We start from the raw sequence: 21,382 nt of genomic DNA on the forward strand, positions 1-21,382 counted from the left end.
CTTCCTGCTGAAGAGGCTCAGACCTGCAATCACACTTCCCAAAAGCCAAGCTCCTTAGAGGTGGTGTGCATGATACCCAAGAAGAACATCAGACTGAGAAAAAGTGGTCAAAGTTCAGACAAACCAGCAATTTCTACAGTTTCCCAGAACTGTGACCTTTAAAATGGTTCTTAGAACAAGGTCTGGCTGAAATGGACCAAGAAATGAATGACAAATTGCACATGTGGAAGAAAAACAATTATTAGGCAATGATGTGTGTGTGTGTGTGTGAGTGTGTGTGTATTACAATGTTCAACCTAAGACCAAGAAATATTAGGTGAGCTAAGATATTTCAATACTTTTGTGAAAGGTCAAATATTTATTCTTGTTATTAACGTTTCTTAGATCATTTCACAGGCTAAGTGCTGAAAAGGGCATAAAGTGTAGAACACAGTAGTCAAACCTGTGGATGATTGCAGCATCTGTGGCTTAGCTACGTTATTTCATTTAAGGTACATGTGTAGGGTAAAAGGCATCTTCTAAAGGACATGAAAGTACCAAACTACAATCTCTGTGTTGAGGTGATCTGGGTATAACAGAGCCCAGTAGGGCAGAATTTGGTGAAGTAGTCTTGATTGTTGTACCATAGCAACTGGCAGGGTGGCTTTCTGTACCAGTAACAGATACCCTTGAAGCCTATGGCAACAGTGTGGCAAGGCAACTCTGCAGTAAGTTAGTTGGGTTAACTGAATAGAGCAATAAAGTATCATTACTGAATGGATTGGCCATGGTATTTGCAGGGCAGCCAGAAACGAGCCTAGGAGACAATGAGCCAGGCAGGCTCCTTGGGGCTCCAACCGTCTTTGCCCCCTTGGAAATCTGCCTGATATCTCACAGATGGAACTTCACTAGGAGTGGAGCATACCGTGCCCAAGAGTCCAGGAACTGGAGAGGACTTTGCTAGTTTTAAATCCCAGCTCTGCCATTCATTGCTAGCTGAAGAAACTGGGAACACTGTCCCACATTGAGTCTTTCCATAAATTAATTAGATCATCAATGAAAAGCAGCTAGCCAGCACCTGGCTCCTGGTATCCTCTTGATAGGTGTTATTATTTTGCTAGATGACTTTTTGAAGCATTGCCTATTGAAATGCAAATATCCAGAGAGGTCTTGTTTAGTCACCAGTGATTCTTCTAGCTGTCATTTTACGGTCTTAGCATGAGATGGGATATTGTGGAGCCTGAGGGATGCAGGAAAGAGATTTTGGAGAAGCTGGGAACTAACTCGGGGTCGCGGGGGGGAGTTGACATTCTTCTCGGGGGCCCAGGGTGTCTTGTAGTTGGAGAAGCACACAATCATTGTAATGATCCCAGAAGAAATCTCGGTTGCAAAATGCAATCCACGCAACTGCTGAACCCACATCACACCATGCATAGCCCTGAGGTCCTTGCGGATTGCTCCTGCCTCTGTAGACCATCCCACCTCAGAGGATTCTCCATGAGGAGTCCTCAAGGAGTTCATAACAAATGTGTACTCACGGGGAAAAACGTGCATGGTTTTCAAAATTTGCGCCCAAGTACGCGTCTTCGAAATCTATGTTCCATGAACTTTGCTAAGTACCCTTCCATGTAAACCTTGAAACATTGGTGAGAAACATTGAACTGTGGACCCAGTATGAAATGCATGCAAAGATCTCAACCATGGATGTGTGGACCCCATGAAAGCTGCTTATACTGGAACCTACTGGGGGGAGCCCATAGCCACCAGTGCGGTATGTGGGTCCCTTCACACTCCTGCATCTGCCAGCGTGCATCTGCCAGGTCACCTCCATGGAGCCCTTGTGTAGCAAGGAAGGAGATAGGAGCATTCTAGAGTTAGTCCACTGAATTGTATACATAAAATGAGAGAATTATGAATTTGTTTCCTCCCGGGGTACTCAGGAGAGGCTGATTCTGATAAAGCCATTCACACTCAGTGTTGTGGGGAGATGTTCTTCCACTTCCTGCTGGGTCAGGCAGGGGTAGACATCCAGACAGGCAGGTGTACTCATGCATCCCATTCCCGGCACAGCAGGAAGCACTCACCTGTTAGGCCGGCAGCCTCGGCGGATAAGAAAGCGCTCCAAGAAAGGAGGAAAAACAGGCCTGTCTCCAGCATGGGGAACTCACACAGCTTGGTAAATTTGGTCAAGTGATGAAGACATGTTAAGGGAAACAACAACTGCTTTCACAGCTAAATCACCTTCTTGACAGTGGGAAAATGATGTGGATTTGATAGTTTTCAGAGTAAAAGGCAGATTTTCAGAGCTGATTGGAAGGCTGTTACTCTCCCTGGGACTTATTCTAAAGGCCAGCATGCGATCCATGCTCTACTGGGAGTTGAAAACGCTTGCAAAAATTTCAAGCCTTCTTCACATAAAAATGAAACCTTACGAAGAATACAAGGGCACTTCAAAACAGTGATGGAAAAACAAAATTCAAAGAAACTTCTTTTGGTGCGAGACACCAAAAGATCCACCTGCCATTTTTTTTTTCACAGTATGCATTTTCTACACACTTTTGGAAGACCCCCATGTGGAAGATGGGCTAACTGCAGTGCACAGCCTCTCGAATCCAGCCTAGGTTCACAGGGGAATTATAGCAGCCAGAGGAAAACTAAAGCCCTGGAGTGAGGTTGGGTTGTGACGTTACAGGTGCGTCAGCACCAGACAGCGCTGTTCCCAGGGGAAATGCAGACCTGTGGGGCCTCAGCTGCGTGGTCTCTCTGGGGAGCAAATGGGATTATGAGGCACAATGAGGGTCACTGATAGGGAGTCTGTGCCTTCTTGGTACGAGCAGATGCGAGGAGCAGGCCTACTGCTTCTAAGTCCTATCAGATACCCATTGGCAGGCAATGGTTCGTTTTGGCAGGGATGACGCTTGTCAATTGTCCATAAATTGCAAATAGAACAAAGGGACAGTGATCCAGTTTGGACAGAGAAAAGGATTTGGGGAGCCCACTAGGGATATGAGTCTGAAAAGGCTACATTGAATTGTGTCCACTTTAGGCACAGAATGCTCTGACATATAATGAGAGGGGATTATGTTGCATTTTTGCACTTTTAGAACAAAAACTAAAGAAGATTCCACGTGGAAAGACTGGAGCAGTGGGGGGAAAGCAAAAGCGGGGAGCAGGCGAGCTGATCTTCTTGGTTCTGCTGCCACTGCCCATTTGAGCTTCTGCAAGTGTGATGACGTCGCTAAGGCTCATTCCTGCCTTATGTTTTGGCAACACAAAATCAAACTTGTTTCTGCGTGTGATGTACAAACTGAGATTATAGAATGATACAAATATTTTATCAAGTTTTAGAAGAGCCCAACCAACTAAGAGCCAGGGTAACATCCTGGGAGGCTGGCCTCTGGACACAGACTCCTCCTAGGTTCAAATCTGCAGTCTCCACTTGCACACATCCCCTGACCACTGTTTTCCTACTTAAGCACGGGGCTCACACCACCACCTACCCCACAGCAATGCAGACCAGCGCATACATGTACTGCAACAGGTCCTCAAAGCAGTGCCAGGCAGGCCACAAGTGATGTATTTTTTTTTTCCCTGTGATTTAAATGAATATTTTTGAAGGGGAGCTGGGGTGAAATACCTTTTCTGGAAATATAATCTGTAAGATCTGGAAGCAACTCTTTGAGATGATCAAAGTGAAACTCTTTTCAATAAAAGTGAAACTTCCATTGCTTGGGGATACTTCGTTTCCAGTGTTTCCTTTTTTTTTGTGGCTGTATTTTCTTCAGCTGAATTCCCTCTCCTAATTTGTTTTAATAAGGGGCTTGGCCTGTTTGAGCAACAGAGTATCAACCATCTATACAGTATTCCTTTCATTCAACCTCCTTCAGAAAAACAAACACAAACAAACAAACAAAAAACCCAGTTCAGTTCTGGGCAGATCCCAAATCCAGAGCCAGGAACCTACAACTAGAAGAGATCTTTCTCATTGTGCATTAGCTGTGCACCTGCCCCCTACACAGTCTCTGTAGCCCTGTTAACAGGCTGGGAAGCACTACATGATCAATCATGGTCAATGTTACTGAGCCTGTGCTTCTTCGGTCTCCATACCCTTTCATTAAATTTATTCATTGATTCATTGATTCAATTGATTCATACCAGATCTAATTTAAATTCCTAGTAGATTTCCAATCCCCAGGGATTTCCCCCTTCCTCTTATCAACCTGTTTACCCCTCTGTTCATTCCTCGCCCTCCATTCAGGCTGACAGCAGTTCCATTCTAGCTTCCCCTTCTCAAACAGGAGCTACTCAGTCCTCGCCTTGCAATGTCCTGCTTATTTGATCTCAGCCAAGTTGTTTAACCTTAATTGTCTGAGCGTCTTCAGGTGTAAAATTGGGATAATAACAGTCTCTACCTTCCAGGCTTCTTGTAAAAACTGTTTGAGATAATGGATGTAAAATACTCATAGCAAGGACTGGCACATAGTAAAGCTCTCAATAAATGTTAGAAGACTTTATTAACGAGCCTCTTATTGCTGACTTATGATCCAGAGTGAGCTACTTAACCTCTTGAAGCCTCGATTACCTCGAGTGTAAAGTGAGGGCGATGATAACTTGTCTTACAGGTTGATTCCAATGAGGAGATGCATACAAAGACATGGTACATATTAGCAACTCACTAGCTGTCAGTGTCATTGTTGCTACTAGTCTATGCCAGCTACCATGTGATTCGGCCACAATTCCACCTCATCATTAAGAAGTGTTGGGGAGAAGTGATCGAGAGCATGGCTGCTTCCTGTGACCCTGAGCGTTCATGCCCTGGCTGCATGACCTTGGGCAATAACTCATCCTTTCTAAGCACCAGTGTCCAGTGAGAATGTGATCTGTTGCTAGGGTCCGGCTGACAGTGACGGCAGGCAGTGCCTGACAAACAGGCAGCCAGGCTTGACTTGTCCAGAGCACAGGTCGGTCATTAACTTTGTTGTTGGAAACCACTACTGTTTTCTAACTTCATTTGTATCAGTGGAGGCAGCAATCTCTAAGGTTTTCAGAAAAAAAAATGAGGAGTTGAATTTGTTCTGATCCTCTTAAATCAACCCATCATGAAGTGTTAGAGATTTTGCCTTCTAAACACAAGCCTCCTTGCTGAAGCCTCCCCCTGCAGATCATCATCAGTCTCCTGGTATCTTAAAAGCTGGATTGCTGGCATGTTGCTCTCTTAAAACCCTCAGCTTCCTATACTGGTAGGCACAGAGCAGTGTAGGTTCCTCTGCATAGTGCTGCAAGATACTCCAAAGCGGCCCATTTTGCACCTGTGGCTTCTCCCATGTCTCCCCAGCGGAGACTTCGATCATGACATTGGTCCCCGTCTCGGTGGCCCCCACTGAACACTCATGCTGGATGTTGGCCTTCTGGCCATGGTCCTCCACTGTCGCTTAATTCTTCCCCATCCAGCTGCTCAAAGGGAGCAGGTTATGAGCCATCTTGCCTTCGCTCCCTCAGTCTCTCTAGCAAATCCTTCGCAAAAAAGAGAACTAAGTGATGTAATTTCCTAGTCACATCAAGTTCTGTTGTTTTTTTTTTTCCTTTGCTTCAAGCTTCCTATGCATAAATTAGCTGTAGATGACTGATCAGAGTTATCCTAATCTCTGGCATGGTCTACACGGAGAGCTGGAGATTGACACAGTTCGAAAAAGAGACAGACCATACCCAGTTTAACTCTTCCACTTAATCTTGACCCTAAATCTTTGCTTCTTTCAGTTGACACCGGTTTGACTGATTCTAATGATCGTGGTCTAAAACTTTTTTGATGTGGCACTAAAAGACTGCTGACAGTCTGGGAGCTGGCACTTACACACTGTGCCTGCAGGAAAGATTTAGAGCCACAGTAGCCTCCGTGGCACTGTCTCAGACTGGACTTGAACTGTCTGGCCACTCACGGGTCTGGAGCTTGCTCCTCCTTGCACACTTCTGCTGAATGATCCCTGGCTTTCCAGCCACAGACAAAGGATATCAGAGCTGTGACAACAGCATATGCAGAGCCCATGGCAAACGAGCCAGCGAAGATCCCCAGGAAATTCCCCACACACTGGAAGAAAGCTGCAGCATCAAAGGTGTTGGGATTCTCCTTAGGGCTGTAGATGGAGATGGAGCTGAAAGAAGGAGAGAGTTCATATTAGTGAGGGGCAGGCCCCAGCAGCTGAAATGCCACACCCTCTTTTGGGAGCGGCTCCTTTTTCCTGTAACGTTGTGTGTTGGCTGGGAGAACTAAGATCCACCAGAAGAAAAGAAATGGAGGAGAATAAATTAGAAAACCCATTCCTTCCTTGTAGCCCCATCCCATAATATCTATCTATTGCTGCCAGTCAGCAAACGTTTTTATATTGGAGGGGTCATAAAGAATATTGTTTCCGAGCAAAGCAGGCATTAAAACATGGTAGGTGCAGAAGAAATCTGCTGAAAAGATAGATAACTGTGAATTATTTAGTGGCCATCTATCTTCAGTGCCGTTATATATTCACAAATGTCCCTGATAAAAAGTGTACTTTTACGGTCTGTGCACAAATGGGCGTTACAACTCACAGCACGCACTGAACACTCCACGTGATCTGGTCCTCCAGCAAAGAGCATTCCTGCTCCCCGGTGCAGCCCCTTCCCAAGTGGAGCCCTGATGGTGTGCAGAACACGGCAAGATGAACCCCCGGGGAGAGACAAAACCCTCATTTTCCCACTGAAACAAATGGCAACAGCTGCCCAAGGTCATTTTTTATACTCCAATTCTGGTGCCTGCCAAAGATTTATTTCCATAGAGAAAAATCAATCCACTAATAAGCAGTCTGTTCACTCAAATATTCCTGAGCATGTCATATTTGTTCTCTCTCTCTCTCTCTCTCTCTCTCTCTCTCTCTCTCTCTCTCTCTTTTTAATAACGATGGCCTCAAATCCCAGCCTAGTAATATGAAGGAAAAGGCATGTCCTATTTTAGAAAATATGAAGCTTGTATTGTAGCTTCGAAATGAACAGATGTGCTACAACAAGTAGCTTTAGGGAGATGAATGAAGTAATACTACAGTTTAGTTTTTCTGATTGTGTTTTTAGCATGAGTTCTTTAAAAACTAATCAGAACAAAATAAAATCAAATTTGGCCACTAGGTTCTGGAGAGGACTTTGTGGCCTGTACAGAGAGCAAGCAAAGACACAGCAGCTGGGATTAGACGTGATTCATCAGCGAGGTCAGGGTGCCTTCACGGACTTGCTGAACACGATTAGGGCGTGTTTGCTCTCTGACCTGACTTTCTGCATCCAGATAAAGTTCAGAGAGAGTCGCGGGGCAGGTTTCAATTCTCCTGAAGGAAGATACAGTGGGGTAAAGACAGTAGTTTTAAATGTTCTTAGCTTTTTTTCCCTCGCTGTCTTTAAACCTCCAAAGTAGGCCAATGCTTCAGCTTTGATCCTGTAATTGGATAAGGAAGATGAATGTGGATCTTGAACGGAGCCCTAAAATATATGCACGGAAAGCACTGCCTTTGAAGTGTTTTTCTTTTTGTAAAGTGTTGTGCTTTGCAGGGGGAAAAAAAAAAAAAGAAGGAGAAAGCAGATCCATACTTGGGTCCTTTGTGCCTGTCAGTTCCGGGGAAAAGTGTCAAACCCCAAAGCCATTAGACACCCCTGAGCATAAGACAGCGAAACCCAGGTCCCCGTGATCCCCAACACTGACCAGCACATTTGCTCAGTTCAGCGGAGACACCATACTGATGAAAAATACTTCATTTGTATTCTGCCTCTCACACAAAGGGTTCTGCACATGAACTCAGCTCTATCAATAATGCTGTTCGTACCCTGAGACTGCCACCCACAGCACAGAGACTCTTTTTCCGGCATCCCTGCCTCCATTGCCCAGGAGGAGTTTTCTCTGTCTTGCTGCTTCTGGACCTTGGAGCATCACTGTAACATCATTTGGTCATGCAAGGTTTCGCTATTTGTGGCATGCTTTTTCTTTCAAACAACTCCCTTTTAAACACATGTGAGCACTTCCATTAAAACAAATCTATGTAAAGCCTGGTGCATTAGCCTTGCGGCTGAAGTGCTTGCCTTGCCTTGAACGCGCTGGGATCCCATATGAGTGCTGGTTCTAATCCCAGCAGCCCCACTTCCCATCCTGTTCCCTGCTTGTAGCCTGGGAAAGCAGTGGAGGATGGCCCAAGGCCTTGGGACCCTGAACCGAGGTGGAAGACTCAGAACAGGCTCCTGGCATGGATCGGCTCAGCTAAGGCACCTGCAGCCACTTGGGTAGTGAATCATTGAACGGAAGATCTTCCTCTCTGTCTCTGTTTGTATCAGACTTTCCAATAAAAATAAACAAATCTTTTAAAAAGATCTATGTAATACTTAGCATGATGTGCTAATTATATTTGTGATGGGCAACATGGCTTAACTTCTCTCAGGCTGTGCAGGCTGCCCCTGAATTTGCAGGCTCCAGAGCTTCCAGCGTGCATGTGCCCAGCATCTGCTCTGTGCTATTTGACGGATTAAGGACTCAGTGTTGGAGGCGAGCATGCAAGAGCATGGGAAAAGGAAGCAGAATTTGACTCAGCACACATTCTACAGAACACCTGATCTGTACAAGGCATATCCAAGCACAGAAGTCTTGTCACAGCACAGATTGGTATACAAGAAGAGTAAGAGGACTTTTGATCAAAGCAGTGGGTCAACAGGGCTGAGGAAGCAGTATTCCAGGCACTGGAAAGAGGATCCGGAAAAGTCAGCTGACAGGTGAGGCCTGCGTGCTCCAAGTGTGGCTGGAAAACTCTGATAAAAGAGAGCTTCAGTACTCAGTCCCTGGCCACACGTGTGACAGATGAGGATGGAGCTCCTCCTCAGCTCTGTCTGTCTCAGCCATCACAGCCCTCTGGGCAGCAACCCAGCAGGTGGAAAGTCTCTCTCCTTGTGTCTGTCCCTCCCTCATCAGCTTTCTGTCTGTGTCACTCCCCATTTCTAAGAAATTATTATTATTATTATTATTATTATTAAAGAAATAGCCTTGTGATTTCTGCTGGAAGCCAGGGAACCTTTTCTTTAAAAAAAAATTACAGAGAAGGGGGAGAAGGGAGAGAGAGAAAGAAGTGCTGTTTTTCTGTTGCTTGCTTCATTCCTGCAGCTTGCTGTGGCAGCCCAGGCTGAACCAGGCAGAAGCCATGAGTCTGGACCTTCATTTGTGTCTCCCACATGACAGGTAGGGCCCACAAACTTGGTCCATCTTCGACTGCTTTCCCAGGTCAGCAGCAGGGAGTTAGATTGGAAGTGAAGTAGCTGGAACACAAACTGGTGCCCATATGGAATGCTACACTACAACACTAGTTTCTTTTATCCTTTTCCACCCTCTGCTCTCTTTATTACTAATTTGTTTTCTAAAATAAAGAATCTAAGGGTCAGATACATCAAGCTCACACAGCTACTATGTTGACAATATGGAAGGAAACCATGAATGACAATGTCACATTGACTACAGGGTGTTGGGAACTTGGGGATTGCACTTAAATATTCATGGCTTGGGTCTGATCACAGATGGCTGCTTCCTGGACACAAGGAGAAGGGTACAGTATGCACATGGGTGATAGCACTCTCTCTCCAGTTCAACCAGCTACACTTAGACTCCACAGAATCTCCTGTTTGGTTTCCACTGTAAGCTTGTTGGACCTGGCCTGAGTCTTATTCTTCTTTATTCGCCCAGGGCACTGCATGATGCTGCAGCCTATGGCTGATATCAATAGGCGATGAATGAAGAAGGATGATGAGAAAGTAGGCAGGAAGCAATAGAGAAATGCAGGAAGAAAGGTGGCCTGCAGAAGTCAGTGGCCTCTGGAAATGAGTCATATCTGCTATGTTTCTAAAGGTTGTCACACTGTGTGTGCTCTCTGGATTTTCAGCATGGTCCTGGAGGAAACTCTTGAGCCCAAGTCTTGGCCATGATGGACAGTTCAACATTGGACACATAACTTCCCCATGTTCAGATTCAGTATCATCACCTGTAACATGGAGACAGTAGGCAAGGAGGGAAGAGCAACCCAGCAGCCTGAGCAGCGAGTGCCTAAGCATTACATACAGGTCGGCAGCTCAGCTTGACTCAAATTGACCTGCATCCAGTGGGGGATGCTCCTTTGGCATCATTCTGATAGGGAGGCAGGCATTTTCTAGTCCAGCCCAGAGAAGTGCTAGCTCTCTGAACTTCTGGCAGTTCACAAAGTGTCTCCTGCAGGCTTAGCCTCTGATAAGAGGCATCTTTCTGCGTAAAAGCTCTTAGGAGAGGCAGGTGTGCAGGACAGGAAGTTTGAAAAAGCCAAGGGTTTGGGCAGAATATATGGAAAATTGCAGTCTTACCCCAAAGGAGGAACACTGATGGTGCTGCAATTTCAGCTATTCATACTTATCCACTGTTCCCAGGGAGGGGCTTGAATGACTAGCAGATGTGAATACTAGAATGGAGGACATGCGGAGACAACTGGACTGTCAGTTACTCTCTGTAGTGGTTTTTATTTGTGAACACTCTGAAGAGGCACTGTTGGCAGTCCAAGCTGGTGAAAGTGGATCTACAGCACTCATATTTCTGGAAATGAATATTTGAGTTTTGAATGGAACCAATGTCCTTGAAAATGACATGATTAGACATACATAGTGATATTTAAATATTAATCCCAAGAGAACCAATATGGCGGAATAGGGTAAAGACACATTTAAATGGAGAAACATTAAGCAATGTGAAGCAGAGGGCACATTCCAGGAAATAGGAGAGCACAGAACAACAGCAGAGGGATGCCTGGAAATTGACACACCAGAAAGCAGCAGACACAACAGTGTGGCATTGCAGTGACTGTTACCCCAGCTGCATTCAGCAAACGGCGATCTGAACTCCACCAGCAGCCAGAACTCCACCAGCAACCAGGTGGGAAGTGACATTTATCGGAAGCTCCGGAGGTGAACCCAAAGTTATGCCATCCTGCTGGTCCATTTGATTTGACCAGGAGCAGAGCGACAGATCCCAGACAGACAGTATGGGAACAGGGTGGATTTCACAATCCAGTCAGCCCCTAGAGCCAAATTGGGCACCATTTTGTTTAAGGAGGCAGGGGATCTGGACAGTACTGTGCACACACCGAGCTGGGAATGAACTCATTTCTGGCTCAGCAAACTGCAACAACATGGCATCCTACAGATTCTACCCAAGATAGGTCTGGGTAGCCCTCAGACCTAACAGGCAGCAGATCAAGAACTTGAGTAGTAGCACATCAGGTGCCATTTTGTACAGTCTGGAAAACCTTTAAGACTACAAGGATAACAGTGAGCTGTGCATGGGCAGAACTCTGGGAGAACTCACTGAGCTCATTACCTAGCATTCATCCTACAGGAAAATAATACCGACTGTGGCATCATATGGGTCAAAATAGATCCCTGTGGCCCTCAGACCTAACACCAACAGGTACCCGCAGGATTACCACCACCAACAAGCTAGTTTTACAGGACACCTGGTGTCTCCCTAATCCTGAGACCTGATCCCACCAGAAGTGGAAGAAAGGTTGTACAGACAACTATGCAGTCTCAGCATGGTGTCACAGGAGTTGCAGAGTGGTGAGGCAGTTTCTGGGGTCCAGAGAGGGAGCCAGCCATGGTAGAAATCTAACATAAGAATCCAGATCTGGAACTTGCTGGAAGGGACTAACACAAGTGACTGCAAACAAAGAGCTATGTACCAACTGCAATAAGTAAAATCAAACTGTAGACCTGTGGGTGACACAGCTTACAAACCTGCCCCAAGGAGAAGAATCTGATAACCAGAAGTACAATGACCAAGAACGAAAGAGGAGACAGAGACAGAGGCTCAATGAATATTACTGTAGACTCCCCCGCAAAGGAACAAAACCCTTTGCCAACCTCAGAGTTAACTGAGGAAGACATTGAGAAAATGGGGATACAGAATTCAAAACATTTGTTATAAAACTTACCAACAATGAGGAGCACGTAAAGCAGGCGTTCAAGGAATTTAAGGAATATGTCACAAAGGAAATGAATCAAATGAAAGCTGATATATCAGAAAAGAAGAATACAACGAAACAAATTAAAAGTATTTTGGAGAGTCTCCAAAATAGAATGAAGGAGGCAGAAGAAAGAATCTCAAAATTAAAAGATGTTTCCTGTCACCAGGGGAAAACAAACACAAAGGTGGAAGCAGAGCTGGATCAGGCTAAAAAAGCATTCAAGAATTGAAAGATATTATTAAAAGGCCAAATATAAAAGTGATGGGAGTCCCAGAAGATGCAGAAAGATAAGCTGGGCTTACAACTGTATTTAATGAAACAATAAGGGAAAATTTCCCTAATCTAGAGGAAGACTTGGGAAACAACATCCAGGAGGGGCACAGAACTCCCAACAGGCTTGACCAGATCCAATATTCACCATGACACGTGATAATCAAGCTTTCTTTAATTGAACATAAGGAAAAGATCCTTAAATGTGCACATGAAAAAAATCAACTGACATACAAAGGGATGCCAATTAAACTCACAGGAGACTTCTCACAGGAAACTCTACAAGACAGAAGAGAAGGGAGTGACATATTCCTGATTCTAAAGGCAAATGTTGGCCCAGGGTAACATACCCAGCAAAACTTTCTTTTGTCTTTGAAAATGAAATAAATTCTTCCACAGTAAAGAAAAGTCAAAAAAATTTGCCTCTTCCAAACCTGCCCTACAAAGGATATTTAAAAATGTTTTCTTGACAGAGAAAAGGAATAGCACCCACCAAAACCAAAGGCAAATGAGAAGAGAATCCCAGTAAAATAACAACCGAAGACTAAATCAGTGAAGAACCCATTGCTAAAATGACAGGACCAAATTACCACCCGTTCATATCAATCCTGAATGTAAATGGCTTAAATTCATCAATCAAAGGTCGTGGATTAGTAGACTGGATTAAAAAATAAAACCCATCTGTTGCTTACAGAAGACACATCTCACCAAAAAAGATCAGCAGAAACTTTATCTCATGGATTTTTATTTTTTTTTGTTAGTTTCCTCTCTTCAAAACACTTTCTTTTGATTAAATTCCTCAATGACTCATAGATCATACAGTAGCATCATTTTCTTCAAGAAGGTTCTTGATTTTCATTTCTTCAGCCGCACATTAGTCATTCAGTAGCATGTTATTTAACTTCATGGTGTTGTTAATTTCTATTTTTCTTCCTATTGTTGATTTTGTTTTGTGGCTTTTCATTTAAGGGGATAGACAGCAACTGTGTCACACAGACTATCATATCCAGTTGTGAGGATACAATGCAGTATGCATCTCTACTTCCTCATCAAAAATGGACTCCCAATGAAACTGTTTACTATATCTTGAGAATAGGATGCTGGACTGCCATTGTCTGTGCCCGCAATGATGGACATATGATGGTGAATGAAGAGCTAGGCTATAGTAATGATATATGTAATTGGGGAGGGGGTAAGGTAAATGCCAGGGCCTGTGGGAGTGTATCAAAAATGCTAATAATAAAAAGAAATAAAATTTTAAAAATAAGTATTAATCTCACAAAAATGGGAACAAGGCAAGGATATTGAATCATTCAGTTCTGGAGATTATTCAGAAAGAAAAAAAAATACTCATTTGATGATACTGCATTGTATCCATGCTCAGAAATAAATGGGTGCTACAGCTTAAAAAAAATTGGCAAGGAATGAATGAAACATCCTACATTTCTTTGAGGATAGCAACCTGAATAAAGAGCATTTTTACTGGGGTACAGCGCCATTTAAGATTCAGACACAATCAAAGACATTTTTGTCTATATATACTCAGAAGGAATGGGTCTTCAAGCTTACCTAGCAGTAAGAAGGTAGAATCTACGCTTGTGGTCTGTAAAGCTTGGCTCTGACTTACTGGATGTGAGACCTTTGCAAAGCTGTTCATCTCTCCCTCAGTGCAAGTACATTGAGGGTCATTACAGGACCTCAAGTAGCACTGTTGTGAGATCAGATGAATCAATGTTTATAAAGCACCTGGCATGAAGTAGACAAGCATTTCTTAAGTAAATCATTCTTCCCTTAAATAGCCCCTTGTTTCTCTTCTCTCCTCCTCCCTCTCTCTCTCTTTCCCTGTCTGTCTCTGTCTGCTTCTCCCTTTTTCTCTTTCCCTCAGCCTGCCTTTGTTCCAAAAGAAACAACCCAAACTAGATGTCCAATGAGCACCTCAAGTGAACTGGACTAAGACCAGGGCTTCCCCATGTGTCTCACGCTCTGATTGACTGGTCTGGGGTGTTTAAGTGATTAGAATGATTTGGAACGTAACTTGTGTTGTACAGAACGGTGTGTGGTATGCAGCAGGTGCTCAATAAATCCTCGTGATGAACGAGGAAAAGGAAAGGAGAAGAAAACGAGGAAGAGAAAGAGCTTCTTTGAGCAATATGATGATGAGCATGAGCATGAAGCAGGCACAAAAAGCGCTAGAGAAATGATACCTCCGTCATAGCTGCCAAAACCCAAGCCAACTGGGACCCTGGCCGCATTTCCATTCTGGACCCTGCTGAGTTATCATTGTCATCTTTCTCAAGGTCTCGCCTCTGCTAGCACCATCCACTGTTATTATTCTGAACTGCTGCCACTACCATAAGTCAGCATTCAAATGCTCACAGAAACTCTACAGCGACCTCATGCTTGTGAGCACGGCGCCTACACGTGACTCTGGTCCTCCCAGGGGCCCCGCCCACTCCTCAGCCCACTTGCTTTCCCACGTGCTTCATCACGACAACTTGCCTCGCTATCCTGCACGCTGATCTCAGTTCCTTTGTTAATACGAAATCAACGTCACATGAAAATATGAAGTGCGCATATTGCATCCCTTTTGGGATTTTTACAAACTTAAAGAAAAAAGGAAGAAAAATGATTAGCAAAGCCAAGGACCTTCCATTTTCTCTGCCAAATCTTTAATCCCCAACAGAAAAAAAAATCTAATTATTGGCACTAGTTCACTGAAGAGTTCTTGATTAGTTGGGACATAAATATGAAGTTTTGGGTTATTTTTTTCTGCCTCCAATCATGCCTTCCAGCTGTGCAGTATTGAATCCCCTTCGTGCTGGATAAGTAGTCCCATTAATAATGTCTTGGTCAAATTCCACTATTCAGTTCTTTTTAGTGATTAAAACTTTGGATGGTCCAGCTTTAAACCCAAATCTTCAAAGCAAGGCTCCATTCTCTCTCTCTCTGAAGAATCCTCCCCAAGCCCCAGGTCCCTCCTCCTCCCGCCTGGGCTGCAGTGCCCCCTGGTGTTGGAGCAGGGATAGGGATGGTGAGCTCAGCTCTGTTTGAGGGGAGAGCCCTGAGTCCCTGGCCTCAGTCCGCTCACCCCTTCTCTGGTTCCCATCTGCTGACATGCTAACACCTTCATTTCACTGAGAACTCACTCACAAGTCCCACTCAGTCGTCCATCTGCTCTGCAGCAGCAAACATTCTCAGCCAGTTTCTATGGGTTAGATCAGTGAGAGCCACGCCTACAATGACCTCCAATCTCCTTATTATGGGGTTCTCTCGAGACCCATCCACAGCCCACAGAGCACTAACTTTGGAGAGCTCGCTCTGTTTATGCTCCGGGCCAGAGGAAGAAAGAGTCCGTACATTCATGTGCAACCCACAAGAGCATCACAAGGAGCTTTAAGAACGTCTTTCCCTTGATGCTTTGCAAGGCCCTGGTTCGGGCGAATGAGCAGGCAGTCTCTCTTGTTACAGGCAGTCCAAGTCTTTCTTCGTGATATGAGCTGAGTCGCTTCCTCTTGGCCCGCGTGGGACAAGGAAGTGCCTCTGCGGGGAGGGGTAACAGCTTGACCAGGCGCCTCTGCAAGGAGACCTGCCTGTTCCTTCCACAGAGCTCTCAGATCCTGATCAGAGGCGGGAAGTGGAGGAAATGAGGCTACTGGTTGGTGCCAGGTAAGCCAGTTGGGAGGTGCTTGGGTTTCGTCCTCACGACAGTGTGGGGACCGGAGTGCATAAGGAGGTTCCTGCTGCTCTTTCTGGTATAGAACCATCGAGCAGCTATGTTTATTTTCAGCCCTCATTCCTGGTGAGGACCTAGGAAACAAGAAAAAAGGCCCACGGAGTGACATAGCTTGTGGCATTTAGCCCTGGTGCATCTAGCTTTTTTTTTTTTTGCTCTCCCCTCTAGAGCCACATTTAAGGAGCACATTTTAAGGAGCACCACAACATGGAGGGGCAGTGAAAATCAGTAAAGGCTGCCTTTTGTTATTAGGGTATCACAAGGAGAAGGAAAAGTAATTACAGTGCTACTTTAACTCCAAAATGCTAAAGAAAGTAGATTCCTATCTATTATTTATCTTTTAATAACTGCACCAACCTGCCCTTTTTCTGAGAAGTTGCTTAATTGTGCAGAAGGAATTGATTTTTATGGGGCCATGAATTGTGTATATACACTGGAATTCATTCCAGCATCTGCCTGCCCGTTACTCTGGCTTGTGTTTTGCCAAAGGCTGATGAAGTTCCATCAAGAGAACCTGCGGTAAAACATAATGTCTCCAGCAACTGGGAGCAACCCCGGGCACCCTGGGAGGTTAGAAGAGTTCATGTCTTCATCATAAGAGGGCCTGGTCGGAAGGTTGTGGAGCTTGAGTTAGGCCTATAGAGTCTCACTTTCCCAGCAGCCAATGACTCTGCAGAGTTGAGAGCAGTGTTTAGGGAGACGCATTGATTAACTCCTTCCACTTCTGGGGAACTGACGAATGACTCCCTTCACAAGATCCACATGTTCAGCAGCGAGCGATTTTCCAAATCCTTGACAAATATTTTTCCATCTTGACATCTGACACAAAAGGAAATAATTCTGTGGGATAAACATGCTGGTGCATTGTGACTGTCCCAAACATGGTACAATCTCTGGCTGGGGTAGTTCATTCCATCAGTAAATATTTACAAAGCACCTACTAGAAGACGTTGTTGGAGGCACTTTCGATAGAAGAGGAAACAGTACGTAGCTCCTGACTTCATGCTTCTGGCATCTTAGTGGAGAAGACAACATAAGAGACAGCTATGCACAGAAATATGTGATTTGGAGAGCTTGCCTGCCCTGAAGCAAAGTTTCCCCATGATGATTGAGGCCTGGAGGAATGGGGCCACGCAAGAAAGGTGGGAGGCAGGTCAGGGGCCAGGTTCCCCACCTAGGTTGTGCAGCTTTCAGGAGATTGTCATGCTTTTCTTCCTGAGACGAAAAGGCAGCCAATTGGGAATTTGGAAATTTGGAGTAGGCAAGAGATGTGCATGGAGAACTCCAGGTGATGCTATGCTAGCAACAGTAGAGGAAGCTGGACGGTGGAAACTGCCACTCTATATCCTCTTCAATGACGGAGGCAGCCAGGCCACTGTCAATCTACCATCTTCACAAGACCTGAAGAGCTGCAGTAGCTATTAGAGAGAGGATAGGGTGCTAAGGAGAACGAGTTTGGGAGGTACACGAGTTTAAAGCCTAGATGCATCTAACTGAATCCATTTCACTAAGCAGTTGAAAGGTGGTCACGCACAAGTTTTGGTCTCCGTCTTCCTACTTCAAGAAGGCAATTTCTTAATGAAAACTTCTCGTGGAGACAGCTTGTAGCCTTAAATTCTATCTTTAGATTTCCTGAATTTTGTATGTGATGAGAAATATGATGGGCACTATAAATGAGTGCCGTATTCTCTTTCTCTGGGGATGTCTTAACAAAGCTTGACTGAGCAGGGTGCTATACAAGAAATCCATGCACTGGGCAATTGAATAGTGAATTCTCCAAGAACCTCTCATCCTAAGGGCCACTAACTTGCTGTTTCCAAGTTCCTGCAGGTCAGCTAGAAAAGAGAAGTAGGGCATTTGATTTTCTTGTGCTCACCCAAACCTTGACGTTGGAAATGGCTGGGCCTGCAGGTAGTAAGGAAAGCTATTTTCCGCAAAGGACACAAGGAAGGTGCTGATTATTTAAGCTGGGTTGATAATGACATCAAGAACAGTTACAAATCTCAGTCCAGAATAAAACCTTTGACAGGTTGCTAAGTGGCTTTGGCCCATTAAGTTCCAACTGTAAGGTGACAAAGAGAGCTCTGAGTTTAAAATTGGTTAAAAGGAAATAAGAGTTAAAGGAGGTTTGTTATGAATTATATGTGCATTTTCTTTGAAAGGAGGTCTTAAATTACTTTGAATTTAGCCTGAAAAGCCTTGTCAGAATTGAATTGGTCTGTGGGCTTTGAGACATTTTCTCTTATTACCTAATATTGAGAGGAAAGTGAATTTGAGATAGTCCTACAGATAAAAGTAACTTGCAAATACTCTCCCTATTTCTTCTTCTCTACCGAAACAGGAATAAGAATATGAATCCTATTGCAATAAATCTATTCACTTAAGGGAGAGAAAGGAGAAGACTCATGTTCTAATGGCAATTTCCACCCTTTCTTCATCTTTCCAGTTCCCTTAGTCCTCATTAATGCAACCTTAACACCAAAACGAGCTGTGATACGTGAAACGTTTAGTCATAACGGATATAAAAAGATACAGAAAACTAGGTTAATAACCACTAAAGATGGAAATTTAGGGAAATTGAAATATAATCATAAATAGGTACAAGCAAGACCAAATATCAATCTTCAAGGTCTAAAATAGAGAAAGGTTTGGGTTCTCTGATGCTTGCTGAGCTCTCTAAGTCGTTGTTACTCTCTGATTGCATTCCTGTGTGCCAGGCACCACATGCAGCATTGTGGTGAGCATGGTCTCACGTAACCCTCACGGCGACCTCCTGACCTTTCACTGTTTCCATCTTTCAAATGAGGAAACTATGCCTTCGAGAGAGTAAGGAACTGTACATAGTTGACCTCATTTAAACCTCCCAAGAGATTCAAGGAGGTCTAGTTGTTTGCCCAGGATAACTTGCCAGGAAATGGAGCATCAGGTAGTCCACTGAGGTCTCACAGACTAAAGGATGGACCCATCACCTGTGGGTTCCCAGAGGAGCAGTTAACACAGCAGTGCTTTCCCTCAATGGGACGGAGGCAAAAAATACTCTTGGATGTTAAAGGTTTTAAGACTTGAAGTCCTAATTTGCGAGGAAAAAAAAAATGTGTTGGTCAAAGTATCCATTTCTACATGAGGGATTTTGCTGACAATGTTGTGCTACTTTTCAGGCCAGGGTATCTCAATGGATACCTCTACTCCCTCTAAAAAGGATCTGGACATGAAACTGTATTCCATATCTGTTGGTGTTCACATCAACTGAGGTCTGTGTGTCCTAGGTGCTTGCCCATCTGGTCCCCTGAATGATGACTGCTGTCTCTCTGTGTCTGTCTTCATTGTGATTGATAATTGTGTCTCCACAGAATGGGGATTACCTGTTGGATATGCATGCAGTACTTAGAGTATTACCTGGAACACAGACAGCACCCCATGAATGTTGGCTGTCATAACTTTTTACCGCTGCTTATTTTAACACTATTGTTGGAATCATTGCTAAGTCTTTCATCATTTACTGAAAGAAAACAATACCAACTACACTCAATTTCTAAGGGTATGCGGGCACTTAGGAATCCCAACTCATTTTTCAGAACATTATAAATATCTTTTTTGAGTAGAATGAGCAATACAGAGTTGCATCTAATATTGAATTCATCTGTTTTGTTAATAAGGCCTGTGGAGCAGAAGCCCGCTGGGATAGTATCAAACAAGGGCATGTAGGTAAACTGTTTCAAATGACTAAGCACAAAGATCCAGCTATACTGAAAATCTGAAAGTGCTAAATTTTTAGCAAGGAGATACCAACATAGGCATATCACAGAAATCCTGTTGCTATACCTGAAGGAATATATGTTCACGAACAGAGTGTGTGCAATAAAGCTGTATGGAATTCTTCCCTGGAAGCCATCAAGGAGAAAAACATGAAACCAACTGAGTTTGCTTTCATGGCGCTCACCAATTCACAGCTCACAGCATGCTACATAGGAATGAAGAAGAATTAGCTAATGGCACTTGCTTGGCTCTGAGCCTGCAATGTTTCCCAAATGCTGTGCGTTGAGGACAGTGATGAGTGACTGAACGAAATGTTCGTCTCCTCTGGGTGGGTCAAAGGGCCTTTCGCAAACAACAGACTTCCTTCTTGATGTGGTTGCCTTTCTTTAACGCATCAGGCAAACACCACTCTGATTACAAACAGATGTCTGAGCCAGCCTGATGAAGTTTCACCTGGTGACAAGCCAACTCCTAGAAAAGATTCACACTCATCGGCTTATTCCCCCAGACCCTCTCCCTCGCCACAGCTCTTCCATTTATTAGCAATTAGGTGAGCATCTGGGCTCCAAATCACAGCTTAATTCAATTAAAGGATTTGCATCCATCTTTTTGGAGTTGCTGATAACTTCACTTGAATTCAAGTTATCTTGGGGAGCAAAGCGCATAGTTATCTTCTTAAACTAATACAATTCACCAAGGTACTTGAATCACCCTTACAGTTTTCAGTGTTGTGTTTGGAGCGTAGAAACTGTGGAACAGCAAATATTGCCAAGGGTTTTACTTACAGCTAATGTTCTAAATTAACTTTGTCTCAGAAGGCGCTATAAAGTGGAGATTCAGTAGAAAAGTCATCTCCAATACCAAAAAAACAACTTTATTTGAACTAAGAAGTAGACCTTAATGGTCTGTTTGAGTCTTAAACCAATACAAATTGGTAAGAACTGACAGCATACTAATTCAAGAATTAATAGACCAGTCCCTATGTGAGCACTGAAGATACTTAGAAAACTAGAGGCTATGCCTGAGGTTCAATACTTCATTTATAAAAGCTATTTCTGAGATGTGGTAGGGCAGAAACTATTTCTTGGTACCAGAACTAAGGACTTGAGTACTGAGATAGCCCTGAACGACCAGGAAGAAAGGTGTTTTTCCTCCTTTCATATCTAGAAGTTGGGGGCTTATTAGGCTAGAAGATGTGGTAGTGACTGGGGTAGAGGGAGGTCAGTGGAAACCTTCAAGTTAGAGTTAAGAGCAGTAAATGATAATTACTGTGTAGAGAACAAGCAAGGCGCCCGGGATAGATGTGAACATGATTATAGGTGTGTGCATGTGTTTTTCTGGTAGGATGTTCCTTAATTTTCCTCAGTTCTTCCCTGTGGTCCATGACTGCCCAAAATGTTAATAAGCATGGATGCAGGAGGTAAAACAAGGAAGCAACTAACAACTGAGGCAAAAAAAAAAAAACATGATCTTCATGCAGAAAATGAGACAAAACAAGTGCATCTTGGTAAGGGAGATGGCCTTGTGCCTAGAACTGTGGCTAGTGGACAATATATGGGAGAACCCTGTTGGATGATAACAGATCAAAAAGAATGGCAGTTCCTGACAGCTAATATGC

General features: G+C 44.0%; 1 protein-coding gene across 1 annotated transcript in view; it reads right to left on the bottom strand.

Moving 5' to 3' along the window:
• The window catches only part of SLC9A9 (solute carrier family 9 member A9), a 562,224-nt gene that overhangs the window by 302,482 nt on the left and 238,360 nt on the right, over positions 1 to 21,382 (bottom strand). The window contains exons 7-8 of the mRNA XM_040974753.1: positions 5,990 to 6,128; positions 2,064 to 2,169 (exon numbers count right to left, since the gene is read on the bottom strand). Of these exons, the coding sequence (XP_040830687.1) occupies positions 2,064 to 2,169; positions 5,990 to 6,128 (245 nt within the window). The remainder of the gene's footprint in view (positions 1 to 2,063; positions 2,170 to 5,989; positions 6,129 to 21,382) is intronic.

This window comes from Ochotona curzoniae, unplaced genomic scaffold (genome assembly GCF_017591425.1).
Source record: "Ochotona curzoniae isolate NIBS_2020 unplaced genomic scaffold, NIBS_Ocur_1.0 contig_2599, whole genome shotgun sequence".
Lineage (NCBI taxonomy): Eukaryota > Metazoa > Chordata > Mammalia > Lagomorpha > Ochotonidae > Ochotona > Ochotona curzoniae.